We start from the raw sequence: 19,391 nt of genomic DNA, 5'->3' as shown, positions 1-19,391 counted from the left end.
GAGGGAGAGAGAGGGGAGAGGGAGAAAGGGAGGAGAGGGCAACTGCTACTGCCACACCAGCCACCTTAGTGATTACTTATGGCTGGACTCTCTCGCTTTCTCTCTCACTCTCTTTTGTTTTCATGAAACATGAGATATGGGTTTTAAATACCCTATGCTGCCTTATAGTGGGACTGCACCTGAAAGTTACAGCTCTGACATTTGTCAATTATGACAAAAGTACACATTTAAAGAGGCATTTACTGTATGTACCTACACTACAGTACTATACAACCTTTAGAAGACCACCTAGCCTCCAGATCGATGAGCCAGAGAGGATGGGTCTCAATCATAAAATCACAACAAAGGGACACAAATTTACAAATGTCCATGTTTTTGACTACAGTTGTGTGAAATATGACCCATGGCAAATATGCAGCAATGCCCTGGTATGCAAGTACTCTCCTTGAGTCCCCTGCCTACTGGTATGCAGACAGCTGCCCTGCGATGACAGTGCACATACAAGCCTCACTGCGGCTGGGCTGAGGGACATTTAAACTTTAAAGGGCTCAAGTAAGCAGAGGACAGCTGGGAGTGTATGTAGCGCTTTTCTCGTCCACTGACCAGTTCTCTCATTCGCCCCACAGAGGACTAACCCAAGGAGGAGTTCCTAATTGCTCTATTTTAACTTTTCATTTAACATTTCATTTCACTTTTATTGTGTTTATCCAGGCTTGTCAGTTAAGAGGATTTTTTCCATTGTGTGTTGGCGTGTTAGCTGGCCAACCACTATGGGTGCCTTCATAGCTAAGATGCTGCTGCCCACCATAAGCAGTCTGGTGTTCCTGCCAGCGGCTAGTGTTGCCACCAAGAGAGGATTCCACATGGAGGCTATGGTCTACTTCTTCACCATGTTCTTCACCGCGGTAAGCAACCATGGCATGCCTGTTTGACTCTACTGAAGATTTGCGAGGTGGCTTGAGACATGTATGCATGCTTGCGCAGACCAGAACTATGTTTGACGTTCCATTGGTCTGGTCCATTGAAAAATAAGTTCCACTGGTCTGGGTTGTGCTATTCATGTATGAAACCCAATGACTCATGATATTTTGAGCCAAATATTAAAATGGATATTGGAGTTCATGGGATGTGTTTACCTCTAGATATACCATGCGTGCGATGGGCCAGGGCTCTCCATCCTGTGTTTTATGAAGTATGAGATCCTGGAGTACTTCAGTGTGTATGGCACAGCCATCTCCATGTGGGTCACTTTGATTGGTGAGTAGTAGTAGACACACGCTCTGTAATGCCACAGACATCGGACACATGTCATGGTGTTTTGTTGCGTGTGTTAAATGGCCTCAAGTCTCAATGAACAGTTGCTCAAACACACTCTTTTGCACTCTGTGAAATGCACACGTACATACACACACACACACACACACACACACACACGCACACACATACTTGTAATCACACACTCACTCTTTCTCCTCATATCAGCGTTAGGAGACTTTGATGAGCCAAGGAGATCCACTTTGACAATGTTTGGAGTCTTGACCACTGCTGTGAGGATCTACCAGGATCGTTGGGGTTATGGGATCTATTCAGGACCAATTGGAACAGCTGTGTTCATGATCACTGTCAAATGGGTGAGTTTGTGAAGCTTACCCCCACACCGATGACAAAGAATAACATAATACTATTTTGCCATAATATGGACCAAGTTTGATGAATTATGAAATATTATTGATGTCTCTCAATATAGTCGACCTTGTAGCATGGGGCTAAATACAATATCTCCTGGACTGGGCCTACCTGTTCTCCTTGTCTAACACACTTATGTCTCAATTCGTAGCTGCAGAAGATGAAGGAGAACCGGGGCCTCTATCCAGAGAAGAGTGTTTACACTCAACAGGTGGGACCAGGATGCTGTTTCGGTGCCTTGGCTCTGATGCTGCGGTTCTACTTCGAGGTAAGCTATCAAAAATAAATCCCTCCACCTTTTCAGGGTTTGAAGGTGTTTATTCACGCGTTCGACATTGAGATAAGCCCATTATGCTGCATGTAAAATGTTGGTTGGCAGCTCACACCGTTGATATCTGGGTGTCCTCATGCAGGAGTGGGACTACGCCTACGTCCACAGTTTCTACCATCTGTCACTGGCGGTGTCCTTCGTGCTGCTGCTACCCAAGAAGAACCGCTACGCAGGAACGGGTCGTAACGCTGCCAAGCTCAACTGCTACACGCTCTGCTGCTGTGTATGATGCCCTTTTTATCTCAACAAGGCAGGAGAGGTGACCACTCTCACAGGGTTTTAATAGAACTGGAATCATCTTGTAATATATTGTATATTTATCATATTGTACAAACATACTGTATTAAGTGCAGGACAAATGTTGGGTGCAACCTTCAGTTGGGTGCACAAGGGTTGAGCTATTGTTGAGTTAGCTGTTTGGACTGAACTGGTTGTACAGCACATATAGTGGTCATTGAGGTCTTGAGGTAAAGAATAGTGATCTTTTTTTTCAATGCAGCTGTGAAAATTCAGTGTTCTTGATTTTCAGTTTCTCCCTTACTCAAATGTTCTCTTTCTTACCTGTGCCCTGTCTTATTCTCCTTCTCACCAGACGATCTCACCTGCCTCTGCAAAGTCTCCAAAGGAAAAGAAGAAGAAGTCACCGTCTCAGACTATTTGGACGGTGCCCACCAAGCGGCCATGGATACGGGCCTGCAGCACCCCAACTCTTCCTCTGTACAACCCACCATCCACACCTGTCCACAAGGGGCTGGACATCAGCAAACTGAAGGAGCTGAACGGATGGAAGTGACCTCACAAGGCAGCTAAACAGGTCCATGTGTAAGTTGTCTTGAACGCCGTCCAGGGTCAGAAAAAAAAAAGAGACAGCCGTGTAAAAAAAAGGGGCCATGGATTCATCCCCCAAATCATGTCCCCCTGTACCCTCAAGGACCCCAAGAGCATGGCTGCTCTTACTCTTTCTGTGCAGAAAGCAGAAAACAGGACATCAGCGTGCTACATCAACACAAGAAGAGGGACAGAGACGGTTAGAGACAAGCCAGTAAAACTGACTGGAAAACGTATGAGTAGCACAAACCAGCAGACATTTTATCTATCCAAGATGGATAAATTGTCTTTCAAACTTTTCTCAGGAGGGACCAATTCGTCTGCTCCTCTCCATCTCTCTCTCTGAGAAAGGAACTATGCAGTTAAATTCGCTTATGAAAATTACAAGATCGTAAAAGCACATTTTACTCTCTTTATGCATCCCCGAGGTGCCAAACATGTCATCTGGTGCATCAGACTTTTGAGTGCCGCCGAATCCGCTCCAGACACTCGGCAGTAAACCCACTGCAGCGCTTTTAAATGGTTCTGAAGCAGCAGAGTTCTGGTTTGACCATGTTCCCTATAATCCAGCTTCTCTCTAAGTGATCGTCATGTAATAATGGATAATGTATATAAGGCTTATTTATTCCAATGGGAAGGGGAAGGGTTACTGTATATTTAATTGGAGTGGTTTGGGTATCATGTTATTTTTTTCTAACAAACTTTGAAAATAAAATGTTTAATTAAAACAAGATGTTTAATTGAATCTGTGTGCCTTTGTTTTTAAAAGTAACATCAATGAGTAAAATCAAATCAATAAATGTTCATCAGACAAAAACATATTTTACAGCACCATTGACAAAAATCATGACTGACACATACTTAAGTCACACTTGTATCTACTGTAGCAACACTAATCCAGCCAGTGTCTGATCCCACAGAATGCCATGTTCATTTCTGGAGGACATAAGCGTGTGCGTTCAGTGCACGTCACCTGCCACGAACACGACCCAAAGATTACAAACGTGTTCTGCATGTCTTAGACAAAACAGTCTCTAGCCAAACGTGAATGAAACTCCCGTCCAGCAGGAATGTCTTGAGCTGGGGCCAAGCCGCCAGCTCCTGTGCCCAGAGAAAGGTGTTTTTGTCTGGGGTAGAAACCTGGCGGCCACTGGCTCTCCTGGCTACACTTCCCATTCCTGACAGGACGGTAACCCGAGCCTTTTATTACGCGGGTGTGAAACACTTTTCAGCTCCTTTACGACCACTGTCTGTCCCAGACCACTTTGTTCGGGGGGCTGCAGCCCACACACACACACACACACACACACACACACACTGTCTGAGGGAGCTGAACTGAACCCAGCCCCATCCCCATAGGGCTACAGCGGGCGGCCTGGCCAGGAAAGCTCTAGAAGTGGAGCGACAGTGTCAACACCATAACTGATGATTGACAACAGTCTGCCCATGGTCGTCTCCGCGGTTGTCTGCACCCACATACCACACCATTTCAGAAATTTTTGGGGGTGTCTAAATACAATATAACACACATATTCTGAACACATAAAAATCTCCCTTCCTTCACCAGTTAGAGTATTTTCTCTTAATATTCCATTCTCAGCAAGCGTCTATTATGCCAGTGTGCTCAATGAATTAACAGTAACTAGAGATAGATAGATAGATAGATAGATAGATAGATAGATAGTTAGATAGATAGATAGATAGATAGATAGATAGATAGATAGATAGATAGATAGATAGATAGATAGATAGATAGATAGATAGATAGATAGATAGATGATTTAATGAGATACGATATAGATACAGTACTAGATACTATTTAGTACTTTTTTCTGGCCACAAGCAGTTCCTAATTAAACACAACTGTGTGTAGCAACTAAAAAAATGGATGAAATGGTTTGCATGCCCTCCGTGTTGTGAGCTGCTCCTTGGGTGTTGTCTTTTTATTCCCAATTCTCCATCAGCTGTTACTACACAGCTGCTATCGATGCTGGCTGCATGGCAGCTGCTTCATTCAAGACAAGCATCCTGCTCCAGCTTGCACCAAACTATCTCTCCATCCACAGACAACACTGTACCGCTCATCTGAGTACACTGTCAATACCTCAGCTTGATGTTTATAATGCTTGATAAATCACACACTGTATAGCCTACATCAAGCCCTATGTGAATATACAATAAACATAGAATTCAATGCCTACAAAAGCCTAAATGGAAATACATTTTATTAATTTGAGCAAACTAAAGTTCAGGCTAATCTACTGTACCAAGTGTAAGCATGTACAGTATTAGTATGCTACGTAAGGTTTTAATCTTTGAGGAAATTGCTGATGGCATGTACAGTATCTACCCGCATCATTCAGTCTTCCCCTGAACCCACTCTAACATAAACAGTATCTCTCACATGAACAATATGGTGTTATATCTCTCACATGAACAATATTTATATCTCTCACATGAACAATATGGTGTTATATCTATTGGCATAAAGAATACTTGAGGGAAATGAGGGAAATCCCCACAGTGCAGTCTTGCTCTCTGTGACTTTTAACTGTTGAGTATAGGCTTAAATCAACATGGTATTGTACATCTCAAACTATGCATCATGCTACACATCTAAGGAAAATGTTGCATCCGACACACGTAGGATATGAAAGGAACACTACCTATAAAACTTCTACAGTATGCCCAATCCAAGGCTCTCTATAGGGCATGCATTCTTGACAAATGAAAACCAATACTGAAATCTACCAGTATACCACCATCTCTATTTCCACCCCAATGTGACTGCTCAGGTGGAATTCACTCCAAACCCCCCAAACTTCCTCCAGTGGTACGGTCTATCCTCAGAACTCAGGAAGGCAGACTGCTCCTGTTCCACTGGCCGGACGGGGGCCAGACGTGGCCCATCATAGTGCAGAGGTAGCCGGTGCTGGAGGGCCAATCGGATCGCTCGCTTCACCTGGCACAGCCAACACAGGAAGTGCACTGAGGGTCAGTATGGGAGAACCTTTGCCCATGATGGGAGGAGCGGCAAGTTTATCAAATACTGATCGATGGTTGATTTGTGTATTTTGTGTTCATTATTTCAGAAGCAAGGTTATGGAAAGGGGCTAAGGGCTTTATTGGGCAGCCTCACTACAGGGTGGTGCTGCCGGTCCAAGTGTCTAGGGGTTATCCTGGTCTCGTACCTGCTGGTTGCTACTGACCAACTCCTGTTTGGCCGCACATGGCTTAAGCTCCTCCCCTGGGTCAGATGTGTCCTCTGATTGGCTGTCTGAGTCCTGTGTCAGGGTCATCTTGTCCAACCCACTGCAGAGTCTAGGTACACATGTCATAACCGGAGAAAAGTATGGCTGATTTAGTCATTGGTTCTTAAAACTTGAAATCTTTCATTTCTAGGACAAATCAATTTTGGGGGGTACATGTAACCACCTGTTTGACCATTTATTCGTGTAGTAGCGAACCTGCTAACCTTAGCACAGAGGAGGCAGAGCGCTTGCAGGCCTGGATACTGCTCATCAGCTGGGCTTTGACCGTCCTGGCTGTCTCACTGGACAGTACATCTGACACTGAGCAGCCTGGGAACTGGCTCAGCAGTAGAGGGACCACCTACACACACACACACACACACACACACACAAACACACACACACACACACACACACACAGGGACAGTTACACTACTATCTATACAGGTGTTTTGACGTTCTGCACCAGACTACAGTATGTTTATGACTCGTGGCAGAGATCAGAAAAGACAAGTTAGGGAGGTGAATGCAGGTTAAAACAAAGAAACACATATAATACTGTAAATAGATCTGGACACTGGGATTTCTAGTTATTTTGGTGGTTGTTTGCTTTGGTGTTCCAACAAGTATCAACAATATGACCATGATTCTCAACACTATAGTGTGAGCAGAACACATAAGCTGACCCGATGTTTAGGGGTACTTGCCTGATCATTAGTGGGATCCAGGATGAGGGTGCTGATGGCATCCTGCTTGGCCCCCTCCATGTTGGGCACTTTCCGCTGGGCCTTGGCCCTGTTCTCATAGTACTGACTGACTCCTGGGTTATACTTGATGGCCACAGAGAACTGGTCAACTGCCTCCTGGTACTTTCTATGATGATGACAAGAGAAGTATCCGTATAGCTGACTGTGGGGCTGGACTAAATAGATTCTTGGGCAAAATGGAAATGGTGGAGTGTTTGTGTGTGTGTGTGTGTGTGTGTGTGTGTGTGTGTGTGTGTGTGTGTGTGTGTGTGTGTGTGTGCGTGTGTGCGCGTGCGTGTATGTGTGGGTGTGCGTGTGTGTGTGCGCATGCGTGTATGTGTGTGTGCGTGTGTGGTGTGTGTGTGTGTGTGTGTGTGTGTGTGTGAGACTGACCGGTCCTGGTAGCTGTGTGTGCCCAGGGTGTTGTAGACGACAGCGAGGCGTACCCAGATGGCCTGGTCATCGGGAGCCATCTCCTTCGCCTGCTGGTAGTCCGCCAGGGCAAACTCCCACTCAGCCTGTTTGAAGAAACAATCTGCCAAGACGCCACGGCCATAACAATCATTAATGCCAAGGATTATGTCTGCGGGAAGAAATATTCGGTCACTTAACCTGTTATGTCTAAACCTCTTAGATTATAGACACTACTGTCCTCCACCTAGACTCACACAATATTGTCATTATACTTACTGTAGAAGACACTCGGCAGCTGTTTTTTTAAGGAGCGATAAAACATAAAAGGAAAAGCCACTGTATCATCTGACCCATAACTGCGCCTCACCTTACCAACTCCCTTCCTTCTCTCCACATCCTCCCACCCCCTCAAACATACCTTTCTTCCCTCCTCTCCCTACCTCCTCTGTTGATGTAGAGCCCGCTCTCGCCCTTCTCTTCCCCTATGGCCTTTGTCAGCAACATGGCCGCCTCGGCATGGTAGCCCCGGGAGAAGCACTGCATAGCGAAGTCGTTGTAGGTGAGCACAAGCTGAGCTTGGGCGTCTTCCTGCAGCATCCTCAGGTCCGCCTGCGCGCCCCCCCCACTCTGTTCCCTCTCCCCTGCCTCGCTCAGTTCCACAGCCAGGACCAGGTCTTCGATGGCAGCCGTGAAGTCCTTCAGCCGCCGGTAAAGAATCCCCCTGATGGCATGAACATCAGGGGAAGCAAGTGTTTAACAGCTCATGCAGTTCAATGCCCAGCGGTAATTCGACCTCCTCAATCGCCTTTTAGAAGATCTGTTAGGCAGACTCTGGCTGGATCATAGCTTGAATTTTGGATTCAAATCGTAATGCATGAAATCGAGGTGATAACCTGAAGAGGTAGTGATGCCCCCTCTCTGGACAGTGTTCCAGAGCAGTGTTGATCTTAGCCAGCGCCCCTGGTAGCTCCCCTGCCAGAGCCCTGCTCACCGCTGCCTGTCTGGCCCTCTCACTGGCCTCCTCCAGCTGTCTCAGCAGCCCGCCAGCCTCAGGGCATGCCGGGTTTAGAGCCAGGGCTGACTTCAGGTCATGGTAGCAAAGTGTCACCTGCATGGGAACACGGCATCTAAATTATTACGAGCAATCTTAGAATATAATATGAGATTAAGATGTTTTTAGAGCGAGAACATACAGTTCAAAAATAGTGGCGTTTTTTTTTAAATGTAACCTTTATTTAACCAGGAGGTCCCATTGAGATTAAAAATCTTTTTTTCAAGGGAGACCTGGCTTTTTGTTTTAGCATTAGGGAATGCGGTTGAAATATCCTTTTGTAGTAAGAATATATAGCACTCTACGTCATGACTGTGTAGTACTGAGTGTTAGGCTGACCTGCTTGAGCTGTTGGTGAAGCCGTGCCCTGAGAGTGAAGACGTCTGCGCTCTGGGAGTCTCCCTCCAGCCAGTTACTGACTAGTTTGAGACAGTCACTGTAGCGCCCGAGCGCTGTCAGACAAGCCAGGCTAAAGCCACAAAGACAGGGAGAAAAGAACTGTGAGAAGAGGTGAGCTTGTAGTGCTTAGGAGGCTCAGTTTGAACTCCACAAGTGAATTTAGGACACAAGCATAGGCCTGTTCAATATTACTACTCAATGCACTCCTGAGTTTTCATGTGTCTCTAGCCCCATCTGCTGGTTATAAACTAAACCCCACAGCTACTAAGACTTGGGCCTTTATACACATCTTTTCTCACTGACCTCCTCATATGATATGATCTGCAGCCAGGCTTCAGCTCGCTTGCCTTGGCAAAGGACTTCAGTGCGTCCAGGAACATCCCTTGGTCATACAAACACTGGCCCTGAAGACAAGATGTCACTGTTCAAGATGAGCGCTCTTGCATTCTATTTCCAGGCCTGATATGAGGTCAAATGCAACAGCCCGAGGACAGTCGCTCTCTACTTACCTGGAGGTAATAGATGAAGGCTAGGCGGACTTGGAAGAACTTATCCTGAGGCTCCAGGAGGCAAACCTCTCTGTAGCAGGTGGCTGCAGACTGGAAGTCACACATCTGAAGATAGGCCTCTGCCTGGCTTACATACAGCTGGGTCTGAAAGGAGAGGGATGTTAGGTCAAGCTCAACCCTCACGAGAAGCACATTAGCATCTAGTAATACATTTTATTTGTTTTTGTATAGCACCTTTCATACAAAAACGCAGCTTTGCTTTACAACAAAGAAATTACATGCATAGTGCTTCACATAAAAATATAATGTAAAATAATAAAACACACTTGATAATAATAATAATAATAATAAAATAAGATACACCTTAAGATGAAAATAGAATACATAAAATGCATAAAATAAAACTCAGTGAATACAGATAATGTGCCATACAGTAGTTATTCATAATCATTCGGCCTACATTGTGTATTGTAATCCAAGGTTGCGATCCCCTGGGCGGTAGACTTCATGCCTTTGTTTTAGATTATCTTCCTCATCTTTGAGATGGTAACTATCCTCGTCTGACAGATGGCTGCCCAACTTTACCTTGTCTCCCACAACAATGCAAACAGTAATTTCCCCAAGCCATTTAGTCAGAGACGGCTATTTTTATTTTCCTAATTTTCTCAATGGGACCTAGTCCGGACCTAGCAGTCTAGCGTGGTGTCACATGATCATTCACACCCCTCTGTTCCCTCTGAAACAGAATTATGTTGCCAACAATGTGTTTGGCAACTGTAGCCTGGTCCTGGTCTATCTGTGGCCTACCTGTTTTGGCTGAAGATTAATGGCTTTGGAGAAGCAGGTCACAGCCTTTGGAAAGTGGGATTGTGTCATAGCCTCTTCTCCATTCTCATAGCTGCAAGGTTAATTGTGTCATGGAGGAGTCATAACACTGGAGGCATAACAACCTTTTGTGAACAGAATAAAACACATATACTAGATGCATATATCAATGTGAAACATTTGTTTTTGTTCTGAAACGTACTGTTCAATGGCCTTCTTTGTTATAATGAGATCAGCGCGCAGGTCAGGTCGGTCCTCTTTGGTCTCTGGTGACAGGAAGATGCTGCTGGAACCGAAGATGTGACTCAGGTCACTTTTACGTCTCACCTCCACGAGCTCCTCCTGCACTGACACAGCAGTGTCACAGTCCTCTGCCAGGCGTAACTTCAATAGAGTATTAAAGGAGCATTACACATCTATTCATGCCCCTTAAAGATTTTCATCAGGCAAAATGTATGTATTTGCAGCTGAACTTGTGCTCTATTTGAGGTTGATTATCACATTCTGCACTCAGTGGTATGGGGTTAGAACATGTAGGCTATACAAAATTGTATACTTGTACTTTTAAAAGTAGCCTATTTGAATTTATGTATTTTACTAGCTCTGGTCCAGGGCATTAGTGAGGTGGGAGCTCTCCCTTATGCCCTGTCAAGGACCATACATTCGATCTTTTCACTGTCTGCTCTTCAGTCTATCTACAAATAATATACATTTTTGAGAAGTGACGTTTTTCAAACGATGAAAGCCTTTCACACCGTAGCACATCGTTTCACGCCTGAAACATGTCGTTCAACCCGGAAACCGTAGCAACACGGTACATGTTTTCTGATTGAACTCACCCCTGGCTTCACCATCCTGATCATGTGATCTCATGGCAAAGCCAGGCTATGTGCTATGTAAGTTTAAGTGCCAAAAAGGGGTTTTATATTAAAAGGTGGGGGGTGGAAAGTCAAACCACCTCAGAGAAAAGGCTTTCATCTTTTTAAAACCGTCTTCACTTCGGAAAATATATTAGACTATCTGTAGCCTAGATACTGAAGAACAGACTTGAGTGCAAAAAGGAATGGTAAATGTATTATTGGTTCCTGGCAGGGTGTAAGGGAGAGCTCCTGCCTCACTAACACCCTGCCTTGGACCAGAGCTAGTATTTAGCCCAGGGCTCCTTTTACATTGTTTTTCAGTTAGTGGCAGTATCATATAATTTTGTGGCAGAAAAAAGTACGTAAAAAAAAAAGAAAGAAAGTTAAACGGTAATATGATGCAACAATACATTTTTATTAGCGTACTAATCCCATATAGTTATATTTACCCTTGCTTGGTGATGTGAGTGTGTGTCTCTATGTGGATACTGTATGAGTGTGTGAATATTTTGTTCATGTATCTATGTATTTGCACCTGTACATCTTTACATCGTTATTTCATCAATATTATTTAACTATAATTGTACAATTTATTCATTTTTACCTCCGCCCCAATCCATTGGAGGAGGTTATGTTTTCGGTGTTCATTCATTAGCATTACAGTAATTACTGCCAGACCACTTTTCTTGAAACTCGGTGGAGGGGTGTAGCATTGGCAAACATAGAACCCATTAAATTTTGGAGACGATCCAATTCACGGGGGAGATGACATCCACTAGATTACTGCTGTCGCTCCTACTGTAGGTAGCTGAGATACACCAGAGGGCAGAGCCCAAGAGTCCTCATTCGGCTAACCCCAGTAGTGTCAAACCTATAGCTGCTTATAAACTTTTCCCTTTAAGTATTGGCACCCTATACTCTCGAATCAGTATCTACTGTACGCTGCGCTCAACTAGATAGGCCTACTGAAGACATGCATCCTGATTTCTCAGTTTAAAAAAACTGGGTAACGCTTTATAATACAGCCTGTGTCTTACCAGTTTCTTACACTGTCTTACTCATGTCTTACCAGTGTCTTACCCGTATCTTACCCATGTCTTCTTACCAGTGTCTTACCCGTGTTTTACCCATGTAATCTTACCCATGTCTTCTTACCCGTGTTTTAGGCTACCCATGTCTTCTTACCCGTGTCTTATCAGTGTCTTACGGGGTAGGCCTAGGTAAGTACGGGGGAGGAAGGTTTTACTCCTCAAACTAGACTGTTTTTGTGTGTGTGTGTGTGTGTGTGTGTGTGTGTGTGTGTGTGTGTTTTACTTGGCTTGGTTTCACCAGCAAACCTGGTGCAGGAGTGCTCTCTAATTCAACACTGCCTTCATTATGGCTCAAATGTTTTACGGCTCCATTCAAGATTGCCGACCTCTGGTCTAGCAAGGTTGGTAATCTGTTAATCTGCAAACTAAATCGTTTACCTGTTGTTTATGGTCCATCCTCTCCAGAGCATGAAAAGTTATTTTTGCGGCTTGGTTTTGCGAGCATGGACTACTTTTGTCTTTAAAAATGAAGGGTAAAATGTCTGCATTACATTTGCTAGTCGATATCTGAAGTAACGAGCTAGACTAGCTAAAACTAAAGAAGCCTGTCAAAGATGGTGCACTGGGTGAAAAGTTAGATGCCATCATGTAACCAAGGGAACAGGCTATAGCCCAGACAAATAGGCATGCGAACGTCTGTCACTGTCGATCATTCCGCTAACGTTAGGCTAATTCTGTTAGCAAGAATGTATAATCTATTTAAGATATAGGCCTACGTTTAAGTAAGTATTTGATCATGACGAAATTTGGGAAAGAAGACATTCCTCCTGAGTCCTGAGCCGTACATGAGTGCAGCAAGGTGATATGACTTTTATTTTGAAAAGAGACAAGGAAACGATACAAACAAGTCAGCTGACCGAAACCAGGCCAGGCCTAGCCTGGCTTATGTGCGTGGCTGGCTTGTTTCTCTTCAGGACTGGTAGGACCGAAGCTGTACACATTAAATCAGATATTTCAAATATTTAATAAACCCATTCAAGTTTACTGCTGGTTTCCCAGCCAGTGTTATGCCTTGCACCAGTAAAAGCTCTTAAATATATATGGAAGTGGATTTCTTAGGGAGTGGATACAAGACCTCATTTTAGTAAGTAGCCTACTGGTACTAATGTAGGCCTATGTGAATATATAAATTAGCTGAATATAATTAACATATAGTTAATCCAATGTATTCAAATATATGTCCCACCACTGAGATCCACATATATATATATACATAATGTATATATATTTAATAAATATATTGTATCCATCTATTTAAATATATATGCTATATGCTAGATGCTGTTATGCGTATATTTGCATATATTTTTAGCCATGATTTTCCGTATGGGTCATTCCGCTAATGTTAATTCTGTTAGCCAGAATGTATAATTTATTTAAGATATAGGCCTGCCTACGTTTAAGTAAGTATTTGATCATGACGAAATTTGGAAAAGAAGACATTCCTCCTGAGCCGTACGTGAATGCAGGAAGGTGACATGACCTTTATTTTGAAAAGTGACAAGGAAACGATACAAACAAGTCAGCTGACCGAAAAAAAAAGCTGACTGAAAACGTCATAACGAACGTCATGAACTAACCCTTCATAACGTGAATGTTGACCATTTACAGTATGACTTTTTAGGCGTTTCAACCACACATTTGATGCGTTGCGGTACACTGTATTACAATGAATATAATCCGCTTGTTTATTTGAGAGTTTTCATGGTTTGCCTTCACGCACTAAATAGCGACGGTAAGCTTTTTTGGCAGGTCAGCTGACTTGCTGCTCTTTGGGTTCATTCATGGTGATGAAGTAAGTAACAGAAAGATATGGATATCCAGAGTGAGACAAGACGGCTGCTTGATCCAAGAGATGGAGAAGAAGAGATTGGGGTTCCAGGGAGGTCGGATCAGGATACATACCTGGAGTAAGTGTGCCAAATACCGTAGTTGAGATTGACTATGACCTTACAGTATATATCCCCATATGCTACAGTAATTCCAAACTGTTTAGCATGCACCATTTCTTATTTGACTATACTACTACTAAATTGAATTTGCATTAGCCTACCTTTGCCGATCAGCTATCCTCTCGAGCTTGAGACTGTAATGACAGAAAATCTTATTTGCTCACCTGATTTCCTTGTCCTCAAACAGTAAAGTGAAGAATGGGAAGTTGTACCTGGCTACATTTGCAGCTGTCCTGGGTCCTTTGAGCTTTGGCTTTGTGTTAGGGTACAGTTCGCCTGCAATTCCAGATCTAACCAAAATCACTGACCCTCGGCTACGGCTAGATGACGACCAGGCCTCTTGGTTTGGGGTATGATGCCATTCTTCTCTAAGCTTTACTAGTCAGTGACCATGAATGTAGGCCTGCCTGACCATGTTCTGTCTTCTGTTTTCCAGTCAGTGGTGACGATAGGTGCGGCTGTTGGAGGCCTACTAGGTGGCTGGATGGTGGAGAAGATTGGGAGGAAGCTGAGTCTCATGTTTTGCTCCATACCTTTTGTCTTTGGTTTTACTGTCATCATTGCTGCTCAGAATGTGTGGATGCTGTACATTGGGAGGGTACTCACCGGACTGGCCAGTGGAGTGACATCACTTGTGGTCCCAGTAAGTACAGGTGCCCAAACTGTGATGTTGGGGACGGTTAAAACGGAAATGGATAATGCCTCCTATGTGTCCAATGTCCCCTTCCATAGGCCTGCTAATGCAGAGTTCCTGAATCAGATCGCTTTACATTGGTCTGCATGTGTGTGTAATTGTGTCTAGTTCTCTCTTTTTCTCTCTTTAATATTTTCCATGCAGTAAACAGTTTTTCATCCTTTCACTTCCTCCTGCACCAGCTGTATATCTCAGAGATGGCACATGAGCGAGTACGTGGAACAATGGGCTCCTGTGTTCAACTCATGGTGGTGACAGGAATCATGGGAGCATATATAGGAGGTATATATATATTTATTTTTTTACAACATCCAAGATGTCCTAACTTTATGGCGCTTGATATCTTTTACAACAACCATTACAACAGTCATATGTTAGAGGCACTATATTTTTGTGTGTTTTTTTTGTAAGATTTTTCCGCTGACACAGAATATGACCTAAGAACTGTGTGATTAAAGACCACAGAGCTTTCCTGAACTTGCAGCCCAATTTTGATAATCATGTGATCACCAGCAACCTGATGAAAATTCCTCACTTTTCATTCGGTTTTCATTTGTGCAGGCTGCCTTGCAAACAGAAATGTCTAATTTTATTACCGGCATGCCACGCGCCTTTGCTAAATAGAGGCTACTATTGCAGCAGAGTAGGTAGGCTGTGTTGTCTCCCTCTCTCCAGTCCTCTAGCTATTACTGAAGCCATAAAAGAAGAGTCCTTCATTGTCCTCTCACTTGTCCTTGCCATGTCCCCCTGACCCCATAACCCCCTAACCACTACTCTGCATCACTCTCACACACTCACACCCTCACCCTAGGACTGTTTCTGGACTGGCGCTGGTTGGCTATCATCTGCTCCATCCCCCCTGCCCTGATGATGGTCTTCATGTGCCCGATGCCGGAGACGCCCAGGTTCCTGCTATCCCAGGGCAAAAGGCGTGAGGCCGAGGAGGCGCTGCGTTTCCTGAGAGGCCCTGACGCCCCTGCTGAGTGGGAGTGCTGCCGGATTGAGGACGCTTCTGACGAGCAGGTCAGTTATGCATGTGTTATAAATGTATTCTAATAATTAAGAAAAGAGTAGTCAAGAATGCCAAGGTTCATCTTTGCAAGTCCAAGCTGGTTACTTTTATTCCAAATAGTTTACGAGTTTTCAAAGTCGGACTCTCAGAGAGGGGAAAATCCACCAAGAGCAGTGATTCTCTTCAAAACAGAGCATTATAAACACTATGGTTGTAACATGCATATACAAATACTTCACTTCAATTATCAGTGAGTAGGCTAGGTCTGAGGGCCAACAGCTGAGGTAAACATTACAGAGATCAAAGATAGCTGGGAGGAGGGGACCCCTGGTGAGGTCTCCTGCCATAAAGGATTGTTTAGGCCTGGGGATAGTGGGGGCAGGGCAATAAACAAAGGACAGCTTCTCACTTTATAAGACAGGATTCACAGTGTAGATTTCCTATGACAATGTCTTGGGCAGAGAATACACTAATTTGAATTTATCTATTACACGTGTTCCTCACAGAGTTTGTTGTAGATATACCATATTAAGAAATGGTCAAAACAAGTTTTATGGATGGGTATACACATAATGTTGAGATGAGTTGGTGTATTGTGCATAACCATATCAAGAGAAACACATCATTGTGAAGTAGAGTTGGACACCTCTTTCCCTATGAGTTGTGTGGGATGGGAAATTCAAGTATAGTTAGAGTCAGGACAGGGATAGAGTTGGCAGAGAAAAGAGTGGTTAGACTGGTTATCTATTAGTCCCACAAAACTGTGTGTGAGTCTGTGCATAATCATGTTGTAATGGAACGAAAGAGCGTGGTGACATTCCCAAGCCATAGCAAGAATGAGTTATGTGGTGACTGTCTGCTTTGTGTTGATGCAGGGGGGTGCTTTATGTATGGCTGACCTGAAGGACCCTGGGATATACAAGCCCCTTGCATTAGGTGTCATGCTGATGCTCTTCCAGCAGCTCACAGGCATCAATGCCATCATGTTCTATGCAGAAACCATATTTGAGGACGCCCATTTTAAGGTAAGTGTATAAGCATGGCTGACTGGTTCTTGGAATAGGCAAGTATTTAACTTTTGAGATTGTAGGATTCCCTGTAGTGTATAGGATTTTTTCATTTTAACAAGAAAAAACAAATACTATTACAGTATATCTGTGCTGTTACAGTATATTACAGTATAATAAAGGTGTTTTGTGTATATTTCAGAGAAGTGATGTTGCCACAGTAGTGGTCGCAGCAACCCAGGTAGTGTTTACTGCAGTCGCTGCATTGATCATGGACAAGGCTGGAAGGAAGGTCCTCCTTATCATCTCAGGTGCTTACAGCTCACATGCAAAACTACACACGTCACACAGATGTGTAATTGCAGAAAATAGTCTGCTTTATTATTGCTTTTATTATTAAAATTAATAAGATAGTTTAGAACTTGTTTGTCTAATGTCTAGGCTATCTGTATGGGTATGGCCAGCTGCTGTTTCTGTGGAGGTTGTGGTTGTAGAAAATAGAGGTTGTGTGTTATACCTGGAACTGATGAATTATCCATGACAAGTGAGAGAATAGAGTCCTTTATGGAGCTTGTGCTCTAAAAGTGGAAGGGATGAAGTAGGATAATACAGTACATCAAGTTTGACATCAGCTGTCCACAGTCATCAAGATAGTTTAACTTGCAAATATGCTCCTCGTTATTGTTTGATTGTCTGTTTTTTTTTCATCCCATTCACCTCTTCAAGGAGTTGCCATGTCTATCAGCACTGCTGTGTTTGGGGTCTTTTTCCAGCTCACCAGCATGCAGCACAGTAATGGCTCAGCCTCAGAACTCAGTTTGGTGATGGCTGGCCAGGGTCCCCTTTCCCAGGAGCCTCAGGCTGACCTGGCCTGGCTTGCACTCACCAGCATGGGCCTCTTCATTACAGGTGAGCAGTATGTCCCTCGCCCAAGTGGCCCAAGGTTCTCTGTGTTTTGGTAAAGTACTTATTGTAGATGTGTGTACTTTTTTCCATTTAGGTTTTGCCCTGGGTTGGGGTCCCATTCCCTGGCTAATTATGTCAGAGATCTTCCCAACCAAAGCGAGGGGCTTTGCCAGTGCTGTTTGTGTTCTGACTAACTGGGGTACCGCTTTCATCATCACCAAGACCTTCCAGGATCTGATGGTGAGTGGTGCTTTGGGACAACTTACTAGGAGGATAGAGAGACATTGAGATAGTGGCATTTTAATACCTAATGTAGGGGTGTTTAAAATGTCCTGAAGCGTAGCTTAGGCCATTATACACCAAAGCGTGCGGTTGTGCGAAAATAACGCCCACCTCTCAGCTAGTGAGAATAGAGGAGTGCACAGAGTGCTTTACAGTAAAAAAAAAAACATAAAAGTGCAGTATGTAGGAAAGAAAAAAACAACATTCAAATACAGTTACATGTACAGTATAAACAGCTGGTACTGGTATTAAATGTGTTTGCTTTTCTACCTTTTTTGGGGATTAGTCACTGTGATTTATGGTCTATAAAATGTCTTTCAGGGCTTCTTAACCAGTGCTGGGACCTTCTGGCTGTTTTCTGGAATGTGTGTGCTTAATGTCATCTTTACCATCATCTTTGTCCCAGAGACCAAAGGCAAGACATTGGAGCAAATCCAGGCATGGTTCAAAGGGACGCCTGTACTATAGATGAAACATCAGTCCAATTTGTTGCTGGTACCTAATATTAAAGCTAAGAAATGTAATTATAGATAGTCATAATTCGGTATAGTGAAGAGTTCTGACATGGAGAAGGTTGTCTGATATATACTGACAATCTTTGTGTGTGCCACCTTCACTCACACTGTGTGTTAGAATGTGCTATCTGAACTTACAATAGGTTCAGTCAGTGGTACTTTTTTAAATCACTTTTAAGGTATGCTGGTTTGTTTTTCATGCAAGGAATCTAGTTCATCCCGATTAACTGGCCAATAGTGTTGGATTGTTAGCATTTAACTTTCTGAAATAGACTTCATGCATATTTTATGAAATAGAACATTCGAGGTTCAAGGTTGACCACACCAGGTGGCACTGCCTGAATGTCATGGGTGCTCCTGCCTTGCTTTTAACTCTCCTGTCGTATAGCTACAGTATGTAAGATTTTGTAAGATTTTAAACATTTAAATATCTTTCTACAGTATTGCAATGATACATTGAGAGCAATCAGTCAATGAGGTCCTCTGTGAATACCTAATTTACACTGGCTGATGGAATGTCCCCTCACTCGTATTGTAGCTAGTTTGTAGCAGGCTCTTACCACAAATGTTATATACTGTAGCTTTAATGCCTATGCAGGTTTAAAGCATATCACTATGCATGTTAAACTAGGACTGTATGGAAGGATTTTTTATGATGTGGAAAACCACTTGTTTTGATACCTCTGATTTTATAAAGTGTTAATTGACAATGTGCAAGAGGAATTCAACTTTTTGCTAATTATGATATGCTGCTTTGGACAGAGTTCTCAAAGTATGTTTTTACTGGATTTTTTGTATTGCAATTTTTTTTGTCTTGTACAGTATGTTCACATTCATAATATTGATACAATTGTAATGTGTGGTGATACATACAGTAGTCACTAGTGCAACAACATGAAAACTGACTGTCAGTGGATGGCCATGAGGTGATGGCCATATCATATTTATGAAATGTAACAAAATATCAATGTAATATGCATCAACGGTTTCCTCCTGTCAGCTTACACTGTGGATATTTCCTAAATAATAAAT

At 43.4% G+C, this 19,391-nt stretch overlaps 3 protein-coding genes across 3 annotated transcripts; 2 read left to right on the top strand and 1 right to left on the bottom strand.

Annotated features, from left to right (window-relative positions):
- Positions 1-770: 770 nt before the first annotated feature.
- Positions 771-2,810, top strand: mymk (myomaker, myoblast fusion factor; the record flags this gene model as incomplete). Its single annotated transcript, XM_084457698.1, has 6 exons — positions 771-905; positions 1,143-1,257; positions 1,483-1,631; positions 1,838-1,954; positions 2,100-2,240; positions 2,610-2,810. The coding sequence occupies 6 exons, from the start codon at positions 771-773 to the stop codon at positions 2,808-2,810; spliced, it is 858 nt and encodes a 285-aa protein (XP_084313824.1).
- Positions 2,811-5,636: 2,826 nt separating this feature from the next.
- Positions 5,637-11,995, bottom strand: LOC311324870 (tetratricopeptide repeat protein 16-like; the record flags this gene model as incomplete). Its single annotated transcript, XM_084457467.1, has 13 exons — positions 5,637-5,807; positions 6,037-6,157; positions 6,321-6,457; positions 6,804-6,969; positions 7,236-7,377; positions 7,697-7,977; positions 8,150-8,364; positions 8,647-8,776; positions 9,010-9,110; positions 9,216-9,359; positions 10,023-10,113; positions 10,243-10,424; positions 11,981-11,995. 13 exons carry the CDS (start codon positions 11,993-11,995, stop codon positions 5,637-5,639), a joined length of 1,896 nt encoding a protein of 631 aa, XP_084313593.1.
- A 1,613-nt stretch (positions 11,996-13,608) lies between these two features.
- Positions 13,609-19,259, top strand: slc2a8 (solute carrier family 2 member 8). The gene is made up of 10 exons (XM_084457624.1): positions 13,609-13,901; positions 14,131-14,293; positions 14,380-14,586; positions 14,820-14,919; positions 15,449-15,660; positions 16,525-16,674; positions 16,859-16,967; positions 17,383-17,565; positions 17,657-17,802; positions 18,166-19,259. Exons 1-10 carry the CDS (start codon positions 13,804-13,806, stop codon positions 18,310-18,312), a joined length of 1,515 nt encoding a protein of 504 aa, XP_084313750.1. The 5' UTR covers positions 13,609-13,803; the 3' UTR covers positions 18,313-19,259.
- The last annotated feature ends 132 nt before the right edge of the window (positions 19,260-19,391 follow it).

This window comes from Borostomias antarcticus (genome assembly GCF_949987555.1).
Source record: "Borostomias antarcticus genome assembly, chromosome: 23".
NCBI lineage: Eukaryota > Metazoa > Chordata > Actinopteri > Stomiiformes > Stomiidae > Borostomias > Borostomias antarcticus.
This window is presented reverse-complemented; position numbering and strand designations above follow the sequence as displayed.

Excerpts from the sequence above, each read along its gene's own strand:
- slc2a8 (XM_084457624.1), top strand. The coding sequence starts at position 13,804 with ATGGATATCCAGAGTGAGACAAGACGGCTGCTTGATCCAAGAGATGGA. Across the intron at positions 14,294-14,379 it reads ACCAGGCCTCTTGGTTTGGG|TCAGTGGTGACGATAGGTGC; the intron begins GTATGATGCCAT and ends TCTGTTTTCCAG. Across the intron at positions 16,675-16,858 it reads TTGAGGACGCCCATTTTAAG|AGAAGTGATGTTGCCACAGT; the intron begins GTAAGTGTATAA and ends TGTATATTTCAG.